This window comes from Manacus vitellinus, unplaced genomic scaffold (genome assembly GCF_001715985.3).
Source record: "Manacus vitellinus isolate BGI_N305 unplaced genomic scaffold, ASM171598v3 scaffold_76_pilon, whole genome shotgun sequence".
Lineage (NCBI taxonomy): Eukaryota > Metazoa > Chordata > Aves > Passeriformes > Pipridae > Manacus > Manacus vitellinus.
In genome coordinates this window covers 1328313-1340213 of record NW_021940796.1, presented here as the reverse complement: position 1 = coordinate 1340213, position 11901 = coordinate 1328313, and the positions used below count along the sequence as shown (strand labels likewise).

General features: G+C 52.9%; 2 protein-coding genes across 2 annotated transcripts in view; both read right to left on the bottom strand.

The window, feature by feature from the left end:
* Window positions 1-7039, bottom strand: part of HEATR6 (HEAT repeat containing 6) — a 23316-nt gene extending 16277 nt beyond the window's left edge. The window contains exons 1-2 of the mRNA XM_018084842.2: window positions 6393-7039; window positions 5794-5980 (exon numbers count right to left, since the gene is read on the bottom strand). Of these exons, the coding sequence (XP_017940331.2) occupies window positions 5794-5980; window positions 6393-6496 (291 nt within the window). The 5' untranslated portion in view covers window positions 6497-7039. The remainder of the gene's footprint in view (window positions 1-5793; window positions 5981-6392) is intronic.
* Window positions 7040-7963: 924 nt separating this feature from the next.
* On the bottom strand, window positions 7964-11641 carry DYNLL2 (dynein light chain LC8-type 2). The gene is made up of 2 exons (XM_008927670.3): window positions 11444-11641; window positions 7964-9838 (listed from the first exon to the last, which is right to left on the bottom strand). The coding sequence occupies exons 1-2, from the start codon at window positions 11594-11596 to the stop codon at window positions 9701-9703; spliced, it is 291 nt and encodes a 96-aa protein (XP_008925918.1). The 5' UTR covers window positions 11597-11641; the 3' UTR covers window positions 7964-9700.
* Window positions 11642-11901: the final 260 nt, after the last annotated feature.

Sequence of the window (11901 nt, the reverse complement as noted above, 5' to 3'; positions counted from 1 at the left end):
ACCACAGGGTCACTCGCGTTGGGAGAGGATTCCAAGGCCGTCGAGTTCGGCCGTTCCCCCCGCACTGCCAAGTCCGTCACTAACCCACGTCCCCCAGTGCCACATCAGCCCCTCCAGGAATGGGGACTCCACCCCTGCCTGTGCCAAGGCTGGACACGCTTTCCATGAAGGATTGTTCCCAATATCCAGCCGGGAGGATGTGATGGCTGTAACCCAAAATGAGACACGGCCCACGGCTGCTCCTGTCCCACACCCTCATCTCTCTGTCCTGAACACAGGTCTGTCTGTACCTGTTTTAGGCACAGACACAGGACACTGTGCCCATTCAGCACTGGGGACACTGGGACCAGTGGTTGGGAACAGGAACCCCGTCACCTTACAGACATCCATCCAGACAGGATCTGCACCTCACTGGAATTAATTTCTCATTGATGGGTACCATCAATCAGCTGTCTGTCTCCTGCCATTCCCTGTGAATAGGATCCCGGGAGAGCAGCCAAGGACTGAAAGGCCCTGGTTGATGGGGACATTCACTTGAACAGGGCTGAGCCAAGTGTTCCTGCCTTGCTGCACGTGGACCTCTGCCAGCACTGGATCTGCATCACCTGGGAGAGAACAGGAGGGCTCAGGGGCCAGGACACTGTGTCCTCTCCTTCCATGTCACAGCCAGGCAAAGCCTTACCTCTGGTTTACCTTCCTTCCATTTCCCTATCACAATGACCACCTCGAGTAACAAAAGTACATCCTGTGGCACCAGTGCCCTGGGCTGGCTGGTTGTGGCTAATTGCTCTGCTCCTTACCTTTATCATCCCATTTATCCTTTACAATTGGATCCTCAAAAGACCCTAATTTTCTGCAAGGCAGGCACAGGGAAGCTCAGCACAGAGACAGCCCCAAGCATGTTATTATTGCTGTGCAGGGATGATTTTAGAGAGCTCTGTGCCAGCCCAGCCCGGACATTGCTCCGAGGGGAGCAGCTGCTGGGGATGGGTAAGGACACTGTGGTTTTGGGAATAAGTCCACTGAAGCCACTGATGTTACACTAAGACACATTTTACCAGTGCCTGGCAATACTCCGGGTTTACTCACTCCTCCAAATCCCCAAACTGCAGCTTCCAGCAGTGGCCATGAGGGAAAATAGCACAAGTCCTCCACTGTTAAACGTGCTCTGCTACTATCATGCAAATACATCTGGTTCAGCAGCTCCAAGCAGACTTCAAAGGACAGAGAAGTCATTAGAATCACAGTTCAAAGAAAAAAGTGAGCAGCTGGTCTAGGCCATCTGGTAGGGGACATAAAATGGTCTCTTTCTTCCCCTGTCAGTCTATGAAAATTTCATTAATTGTAGGAACATCTTCCAACATTAACCAACATCATATTGTTAAAAATGTAAGTCTTAATAAATCATCAAAACTGATGTCTTAGGGAAGCAAGGAAGCTGCAGTCTGCTGGGGTCTTCCCTCCCCCTAGGACACCATGCTGTAATTACAATTTTAGGTTGGTGTTTTCGAAGCAAATTAGTGGGAATTGGATTCCTCAGCTCCTTGGAAGGCCTCAGGGAAGAATGTGGACAGGGTGGTTCCCAGGCTGCAGAGGAATCTCCTTCAGTATTGATTTCAGGAGCGACCTCTGGCTTAAAAACATGGAGAAAGTGTCCTCCCTGGGCTGCATCACTTGGGCTGGGTCCCACCAGCCGTGATCCTGAGAGATGGGTGAAGGGGCAGGGGCTGTCCCAGGGAGCCCCAGGGGTACCTGCAAAGGTGTACACACAGGTGTGGGAGGGGATTCAGCCTCTGCTCCTGCCTGCACCACACTCTGCATTTCCCACTCTCCAAAAGCATGTGCAAATTCAGCCCTTGGTGCTTGGCTGGGTGTCTCCCACTGCCTTCCCAGCTGTTTTTCCAAGCTCTGGGCCAGCTGACTGGACAAACAACACTGGCTCCGGCCTTGTTTGCCACTGAACAACAGACACAAATGCTTGGAATATTTTCCTAATCTCATTTTCTCATGCAAACAACTGCAGGGATGTCAGGGATGTTAATCCAAGGCAGCAGCAGAGATGGGACGTGCAGTCTGGGGAGGGAAGGACCCAGCCAGGGATCATTCACAGCCCCCCCAAGCCTCTCCTTGTGCTCCCATCACAGAAAGGTGCCTGTGCTCACACCCACCCCAACCTGGACCCCACCTGGGTGCAGGTGCCCTGGTGATTTGGCCAGGGAGGATCATTCTCCCCCTGCAAGGAGGGCCACTGAAATTCCATGGAAACACCACGGGCTGGGGTCACCAGCCCTCCTGGGAAAGGGGCTGGGGATTCCCAAGCTGTTTCTCCTGGAAGGAGTGCTGGCTTTATTTGACTGTGGACCCGGTGAGCACATTTTGGAAACCCTCCTACTGCCCTCCCCTTGTGCTCCTCTCCTGGGCTTTATCTCCCCAGAGCTGGCAGAGGCTGGGATGTTTCCAGGCCTGACTTCCCCAGGAGATGGTGGGGACCCGGGGGACACCAGAGAAGCCTGGCTGTTGGCAGCAGAGCCTGCAGACACCTCCCTCTCTGTACAAAATAGCACAGACCTGCTTTTTTAGTCTATACCTAAATCTGTTTTCATCCACTGCGTGTTTACAGAAGAGATGCGTTCAATTAACACAGAAAACCAACTTGCCCAGCCCAAGAGCAGTGCAGGAGCAGGGGTGCCATCGTTACCGGGGGGCTGGATCCCCAGGAAGCTCCGTGAGCCCTCGGGAAGCTGCTGCCAGCAGAGCAGGGACCGTGGGACCCGAAACCGCAGTGACTTGCTGGGAGCTGGAGTGTGCTCTGCCAGCACCCTGCCAGGGACGCACACCAAACATGAGCTAATCTGGACAAAAATAGGAGTGAAATCATAATTCAGATGCATAATTCATGTGCATAATTTTGTCTTTGCTGTATATTCTCCCGGGATGTATTCTAGAAACTGCTTTCTCTCCCCTCCCCTCCCCGCTCCCGTCCTTCCAAAAAGTGCCGTAGATGCAAATCATTGGAGGCAGCAAGAGGTAGTAGCTTTGCTGGGTTACTAAATAAATGCTAAATTTGTCTGAGTTTCTAGCCTACATCTTGGCAAGTGATGCAGATTGAAGCTGGTGGATAGACACGCAGCCTTGTGATAATCACAGGATTTTAACTGCTTTCATTGTGAGCCCTGGCTACCGATTGTATCTGCACGGAAAACTGTAACAGTTTGCACTTGCAAATGCTAAAAATGTTAAACAATAATGGCAATTAAGAGATAATTATAGTTATTCTCAAGCAAGGATTGTAGTTAAGACTCCAAGAAGACATCCCAAACGAGCAGGAAGCGTTGCCCTGTTTACTGCACAGACTTCAAGCTGCTTTTTCTACGGTGTGAGATCTGCCAGATTTAATTGCTTAATGATTTTCTATAAAATATTTAAGCACCACGGTATCTTTAGCCAGCCCAGGCTCTGCCTGAACTGCATTTATCAATCAGAGGCAGAGACTGAGCCCTGGCCTGGCACCCAGCATTTGCTGAGTCACCCAACATTTTCCTTCTGCTAACAATAACAGGGAACAGCTCCAGGGACCCCCTGTCAGCACCCCGGGGCGGGGACCCTGCTGGAAGGGGCCACATGGGTGCCATGCCCTGGTCCCCCTGCAGGCCCTGGTTTCAGAGGGACCCCTTGCAAGGGGGGTCAGGGTTTACTCCATCCAGGCTGACCCACGGAGGAGCAGATGCTTTTGGCCGGGTCATTTTGAACCCTTCAAGAAAGCAGGGCTTTGAAACCCAGCCTTAGGAAGAGGTGGTGTCCTTGTCGGAGCGTTCTGGGCTTTCCTCCACAACAAAGGCGTTTCTTTTTTCCCAGAGCCATGTTCTGGGCCGGGCGCCAGCCGGCTGTGTGCGGGCTGCGGCGGCGGCTCGGCCTGGCTCCTGCCAGCCCCCCGGCCTGGCCTTCCCTTCCCTTCCCGGCCAGAGCGGCCCCGCAGCGGGAAACATCACACCCCAGACCTGTAATCAAACACTGCGTGGGGAAGGATCCCTGTAAGCAGGGATTTCCGTCCCTGACTCAGCTTAGGCAGCTTGCAGGGCTCACGCCGTGCGCCCGGCCTGACCTGCCTGCAAACCCCGGGGAAGCCTTTCTCCAGGGCCGAACATGCTCACCCTGGCCAGGGTGAGATGTGGGAAAACCCTTTCCTGAGGGTCTCAGTGCAGCGTGGCACCCTGTGGGAGCACACATCCAGCTCTGCAGATTCCAACCCTGTCTGTGTGTGGGACTCAGTGGCTGGGGCTGCGGGAACAAAGGGCGGCTTTCAGTGGCTCACCCCGCACAGGGACAGCAGAGGCGAATTCCTGGGATGCTTCTATGGGCTGGAACCAATGCACAGGGAGAGCAGGGATCCCAGCAATCTCCTCCCTCCTGAAAGCACTTCATTCACACCCGGGCTGAAAGGAGGCAAAAGAAAAAGCCACGCACATGGTTAAATGTAGGGGGGCCCGAATGCAGGAGGGGGCCTTGGAGAGCTCCCCCAGAGCCTCCCTGCCCACAGGTTGGGATTGAGGGCACAGAGCCCGGCTGGGTTCTGGGCAAGCAGCTGAGCTGCAGCCGGGCTGCTCCGCAACGGCCATAAATCAAGGGAGAGGCGTAAGCAAGGGAGGGAACAAAGGACATGGAGGGATGCCACGGCATCTGGCAGGGAAGAGCCGCACCAGGGGATGGCGTCGGAGGGAAGCCTCTGAGCTGGCCCCTGAGGGTCCGGCCCCACATCCTGCCAGGGGACCAGCACTAGTCCTGCTCTCCTGCCTCTCTCCAGCCCAGCCCTCGAGAGGCCTATCAGCAGAGGGCATGTGGGGACAGGGGACGTGGCAGAGCGTGACCTCTCGCCTCCCCCACGGCCCGGCAGCGCTCCCGGGACACCTCCGCAGCACTGCCCTGGCCCACCAGGGATTTTTCCACCAGGCCACAACGAGCTCTGGCACGTTGGCTCTGAGTCCCCAGCACCAGGACGGAGCGACGTGGCCTGCGAGGCTACTAGAGCAGCCTGACTGCACAGGCAGGAGGGAAAACACTGTACCAGGGCCAGATAAAACTATTCCTTGAGCTTAACTCAGGGCCAAGCCCTGCAGAGTAGCAGAGCAGAGCCTGGACTTGCCCTCCCCAAGGCTGTCCCTGCTCAGGCACAGGGACTGGAGCAGGGTTTTCTTACCCCTGTGCTGGGTGCTGAGCCCACCAGTGCTTGGAGCACCTGCCACCACTGCGAGAAGGGCTGGCGAAGGCAGTGACCTGACGATGAGCAGTTATTTGTCTCGTTGGTAATGAGTTATTACTCAGCCTCAGTTAGACACTGCCTTAAGGAAGGAAACATCTGATCATCTTTTAATAAACACAGTTGGCTCCTGCGAGGCTCCTGCAGCTCCTGTATCTATAAAGCGCTCGGAGCCGCATGGCTTCTGCACAGACAGAGCTGCTGTGAGTCACCGTCTGGGAAAGGGTGTCAGGATCCTTGCTCAATAAATAGAACAAAGGAGGGAAACCTCGGGTGGGCAGGGATGGCACAGCCCTGCTTCCTTCACCGCGTGCCACCGGCCTCCTCAGGATTTACCCATCAGAGGCTGAAAGCCAGATAAAATTATTTCTGTGTTTTCTCCCTTCATCTCAAACCTCCTGCAAAAAGAGCTGGGAGAAGGAACAGGTCCACTGGGTACTGGGTTTTCCAGCAACAGGCTCTGCTCCCACGTGCCTGGGGAAGGTTAGTACTGCAATGGCAGTGCTGCAGGCTGGCTGGGAGGGAAGGAGAGCACTGACCTGCAGCATGGGTGTTCCCAGAGGAGGAAGGTGCAACTCCCAGGTCCCTGTGCTGTCACTTTGTCCCTTCTTGGAGTCCCAGGTGGTCACAGAGCAGGGGAAGAACAGTGTGCCAGGCAGGCAGGGAGCCAGGCTGCCTGCTGATGGAGTCACACACCTTCTCCTGTGGCTTTCCACCATGCTCACTCTGTAGAAGAATGAATCCCAGATAACATCTAGAAGCAACACCCATGGAGCACAGCTCCCAAACCCCAGCCTGCCTGCCCTCCAGTGCCACAAAGCTCTGCTTTGTAGGGCACTTCCACATCTGGAAGAAATACTCAGCATAAAAAAACTGAGTAAGCTGGCTTGTAGGAGAGAAAACAATGCGACACTCTCGCCAACCACGAACCGCACCGTCCCCCGCGGGAACACACATCTGGAGAAACATCTGCACCCAGAGCTCGCCCCCAGCAGCAGCCTCAGCCTCCCCTGCAAACCCGCTTCCTCAGCGCCTCCAGGCAGGACAGCACACGCTGAGTTTACATTTCAATAGCGGCTTTGCCCAAACACATCTGGAAGCAGTTTCTTTCTCCAGATGTTCCCCCCCAGATACATACCTTCCCCTCAGTGTCCCAGATCCAGATGTTTCCAAATAGCTCAAAACGGAGTGGATGCTGTTGGCCTCTCCAGCACGGAAACAGTTAACGCTCCGAGGCTTCATCCAGGACACCTGTGCCTGGTGGAAACTGGAGACAAAGTGGAGCCCAGCAATGGAAAAAGTCAAAGCCAAAAGCTGTCAGGCAGCTGCTGGGGAGCGGGAGGGGAGGGCAGCAGGACACAAAGCTCCATGTTCAGACCCCCCTTGCTCTTGGCTGTGTAGAGGGAAGCGCTGCTCAAATCCAGGCAGTTTGTGTCTTCCAGGGCCCCAGTGCTACAAGGAAAATGGTTCAGGGGAAAGAGGGCTACATTTTACTGCCAAATTCCTGAAGATGCGAGCTACAGCTCCTTTTCCTTAGCCTGGAGCAGGACTCCCGCTGCAGTGACACATCCAAGGAAGCACCAAGCCCACTTTCTACTTGCATGTGTCAGCTCCGGGGCACACCATCCCTCCAGCCCTGGCAGGGCCTCCCCTTCCCACCAGGGATCAATTTCCAGCAGCACCACAGCCCCTGGATAGATGGCTGGAAGGGGGGATTTCCCTGATGGAACTCAGGCTGGGAAAGTGTTTCACCTGGGGTTTGGATCAGCAGCCTCCTGTGCTGCAGCAGGCACTCAGGAGCCAGTTTCTCTGCCATTTGCTCACTTAGCTCAGCCCCATATGGCTGCACATTCCCTCGGAGCCACAGTGCCAGGCCTGGAATGCAGAGCCCCAGCACAGCCTGCCTGGTGCTTAAGCACAACAACTCCACTTCCAGCTAAAAGGCTGGGGCTACCAAGAAAAGAACATCACTCCCGGCTCCCCTAAAGTAGAAACCACCCCTGCTTTCGGGCCCTGGCAGGCGCGGGGGGAGCAGATGGGCCGTGTGTAACAGCCGGGGCGGTGCTGCGAGCGCCGGTGCAGCCCCGGGGAGCTGCTCCCTGTGAGTCACGCTGGTGTTACTGTGCCACGGCAGAGCTGCTACCCTGCTGTAGCTGGGGAGAGCCCACAGCTTTTCCAAAATATCACAGAGGCCCCAACCACAAATGTAGGTTGCAGCAGGAGCAAGATAACAAGCTGAGGGGGTTGTTTGAGGGCAAGCCCGCAGCCCCCGTGGTGAGAAAAGTATTAAACACATCAGTTCAGCTCTCAGCTTTCTCTCCAACACAGGGAGGAGGCCTGAAGGGTAAACCTGCTTTCCTGGGAAGCAGGGAGACACCTTTGTGTGCAGGAGCCAGGATCCCAGCTGCTGTACCAGCCCCCGGCTGTCTGAAGCCATTAAGAGGTCAGTCCCAGCACGTTCAGATCCAGGTTGCTTGGCACAGAACATCCCATCAGGGTGCAGCAGGACACAGTTCCCTTGATCCCTCCCTCTTATTCAGCCTCTGAGCCAGGCTGGAAGTCAGCACCAGCACAGAGGGGCCACACATGCTCCTCGGGCCATTCCTCACAGACCTGCCTCCTTTGGGTCATCAGCACATTCCAGGGCAGAGAACTCACAGGTTTTGCTCAGGACAGCTGGTAAGGAAGAAGAAGAAACCAGAGGCTGTATAAATGTGTCAATTCACCTTTAATGTTTGAAAAAAAAAAAATAAATGGTATTTGAGCCATTGCAGTTATGAAGGGAACAGATCTTGCTCCACGAGAGACCGTGAACAGATTCACATTAGACTCATGCTTGGAAAAAAAACAAACCCAAAACATTCTCCTTTCAGACCCAGAATGGAGTTCTGAAGAGACAAGACCACACGAGTGCCCCGGACAGTCCAAGGCACGTTACCCCAGTGCAGACATTTCCATCAACATGAAATTATGACAGCTACATTCTTTCTAGTTACAACATTGTTCTATCCATAATACAAAATTAGGCATACTTTGGATTTTGCACAGAGACAAGAAGGACTTTTACTTCAGGAAGTCGTGAACCTGGGTCACCAAGTCATTTCACAAAGCACTCCCTTCACTCTGCCCTTCCCCACCCAGCAGTGATTTGTTCCCAACACCAAATTCATCTCAGAGACACGAGGTGGGCTCAGCAGCTCAGTGATATTGCCAATGCATTAGTCAGCAAACCAATAGAGCTTATGACAAGCACCAGGGTTTGACTTGCCATCACAGAGTACTTCTCCACACCCAGATCAGAACTTCCTGCAGCGTAATCCCAAGTCAGTACATACTAAGACAACATCACTGCTGAACCTATTGGAGACCAAGACATTTGTCTGCCTTTGAAGCAGATGTCACATGAGTTTCCTTCACACAAACATCACATGTAAATTTAACTTCTTGGTACTGTGCTTTAAGAACAAAAGCAGATATCAGAACATGGAGGACAGTCCTCCAGAAATAGCTTATCAGCTACAGAAAATAAAAATAAAATTAAAACAAAAAAAGACAGTGGCCACTTACAAGTCTTCCACACGACTTAGCTTGCTTTAAGGAGAGCATCAAGTTAAGGCAGTGTTGAGACAACTGGCTACAAACATGCCAAATAGAGCTGTTGTCAGTAGTCACCAATTTGATATCCTACTCCATTGCGGGGCTGGGCCACGTGGCTTTAGAGCTCAATATCAAGGTCTAAAGACTTCAGCCACAGGATGCTGCTTTCTGCAGCAAGCAGCAGCTCGGGGGGTGGTTTTGAAGCCTTCTAGACCAGGCTGAGTTGCTTACACAAGTCTAGGTCAACGTTTCAGCAGAGCCAAAGATACAGCGATGGGCACTGAGCGCGAACACGGAGGGTGCCAGCTGCAAGCCTGGATCACAGTCCGAGGTGGAGTTCGACTTGGGTGTGGAAGCCACGGCACCAAGAGCCACCCCACCAGCTTTCAGGGAAGGTTTAAGACCTGCCCTGAGGGTACTGGGAGAGCCAGCTCTCTACAGTCTGCAGGGTGGGACAGAGGCTCACACTGGCTTTGCTCCTCTTTACAAGATTAACAGTCTAACAGGACTCAGTAGGGAAGTCAGGGGCTTTTGGCCTGCCCAAAGAAGTTTTCCCAGCCTCAAAGAAGGAGTTACCACTGAGGGAGCTGTTGTGGAATAGTTTTATTTCTTCCCACGTAAAGGCCATTGTTTAAGCATTTACAGGTTTCCTAGTGCAATACAACCAAAAAAAGCAGTAACAAAAAAATGCCGCCTTCTTCCCAGGCAACTAAACAGAAGTAGATTTTTACTGCAACATATACACATTAAATATAGTATACAGTCCATGCAGCGGCATAGCCATGTTAGAGGGAGTCGTGGCTTCAGCCATCAGTGCATTACAGTCCAAATCTCACTCGCTCCTACTTCCTATCCAGACTTGAAGAGAAGAATTGCAACCTGACCCAAGTAAAAATAGATGAAGTGCTTTGTCTCGTGTGTTACATAGCTGCCAAAGTTTCTGCCAACAATGCAGTGCCAAGTTGGGTTGTATTTCTTGTCAAATTCCTGAAGAAAGAGAAGAGAGGCATTAAGGCCAAGAAAGCCCACATGAAAATAGTTCTAAGCACAAATTCTGAGCTTGTTCTGTTCGCATACTATTGCCTCTCCTCCCACCTGCAGCATGGTGAGATTCCCCACTGGAAGACACCATTCCATTAAGCAACCAGACCTCTGTACTGGAGCAAAACAACTCCTGAGCCTTGGAGTAACCCATTAGCCCTGGGCAGGGAGAGCAGAGACAAAAGCTCTCCTCGGAACAGCACTATCCAGGCCCTGTGTGTAGGCTACTCAGGGGAATAGTTCTCTCCCATTCCAAACCCACTCACAAAAAATAAAGTATTGGCATGTATCCTCCAGCAAGGAGCTGAAAGGTCACCTAAAAAAAAGGAAGAAGCCTGGCTTCTGCTGTTCAGGACTTTTGTACACATAAAGGGGAAAGAATCCACAATGAAAATGAGCAGGCAGATCCACAGCCCAGAGAGCACATGGAGACCAAGAGGTCAGAGGTGAGTAAGCTGAATGCTGGTTCAGTAGTCTTCTCCTACTTAACAGGCAGGATAGGGTTAAAGACCATTTTCCTCCCTCTAATTAACACACAATTCCCAAGAACATCCTTCTCTCCCCTGAGACAGAGTCAGAAGAACAGACTCAACATCCAAGATTAAAGCTAGTGCTAGTCTCAGACAGCAGCAACAGTTTGAGTTCTTTGCAGGGAACCTTTGAAGTAAGGAAAAGGCTTTCTTGCCAGGGCATGAAGGTGCATCAAATTGCTTCCCTCCTCCCAACACACTCTCAGGATATAAAGGCCAACTTCTTTCTGGATGCCTTCTGTTGCACTCACTCACTTTACAGGCTGCATTGCCCCAAGCGCTTTGAGGTAAGTCATGCCTCAAAGTGATCTGAGAAGTCAGGAGACACCTTTGAATCCTTTACCTTCAAGCTTAGATTACAAGCAAGGCCCAAATGCCAGCCCAAGTGCCAGGACTGCACTGCCTCTGAAGTCACACCTCCCTCCTCCAAAAGCACTTTGCCTGACCATTCTGAGAAGCTGCTACAGAGGGAACCAACAGCTCCCCAGATGTCAAACACAAAACAATTAACAGGCTCCTGCAAATGGGGAAACACCCCTCCACCAGCCAGGGCAGCTGCTCACACTGTTTTTAACACAGCACGTTCCACAACCCCAGCAGCCACCCCAAGGCCCATCCTCCTCCTCAGCTCCCATCCCAGAGCCAGGAACACACGTGCACTGCTGCCCACCAAGTGAAACATCAGAGTCATCCCACCTGCACTGATGCTGCAAGTCAAGCAGCAGCATCTATGGAGCAGGTCCTAAGCAGAGGCTGCAGCCAGCCCTTTCCAGGCTGGCAAATCCTGAGGGACAGCACTCATAGTATGCTCAGAGCTTGCCAGAGCTCTGCCACAGCCCTCCTCTGACCTTGGAGAAGTCACTCCATCCTCTTGAAAACAGCAGTAAAGCAGACAAGAAGCCAAGCATCTTCTCCCTCCCAACACGCAAGCACGAAGCCTCAGCCACTCAGCTCCTGACAGGAACAGACTCAGGAGCTTTGGGAAGTCTCAGCCAGCACAGCCCCCTCGGCCCAGAGTTACCTTCTTGATATATGCTGCAATGTCCTTTTCTATGTTGTACTTCTCCATGGCCTGTGTAGCACAGTCTACAGCATCCTGCTGCATGTCCTCGGACATGTCCGCATTCTTGATCACAGCCTTTCTGTCAGACATGGTGAACCTAAGGCAGAACATAGATTCCTTTAATCCCTTCCCAAGAAAGGAGACGCTTCCTGTGCATCGGAGGTTGTCCTTTCCGTGCAGGCTGCGTCACGAGCCGACACTACAAACCCCTGTATGGCCTGGGCGAGTTTACTGGGGCTGTGTACAGCAGTCCCAGGCCAAGGTGCCCCTCGCAGCCAGAGCACCAGAGCACTGGCTGGAGGTTAGATCAGAGTCAAACATCACCACCTGCATTAAACACACGCAGGAAAAGCTTCTGTGTGGGAGGAGACGGGATCTGCAGAGAGCCACAGCCCTCCTGAACATCAATAGGATAC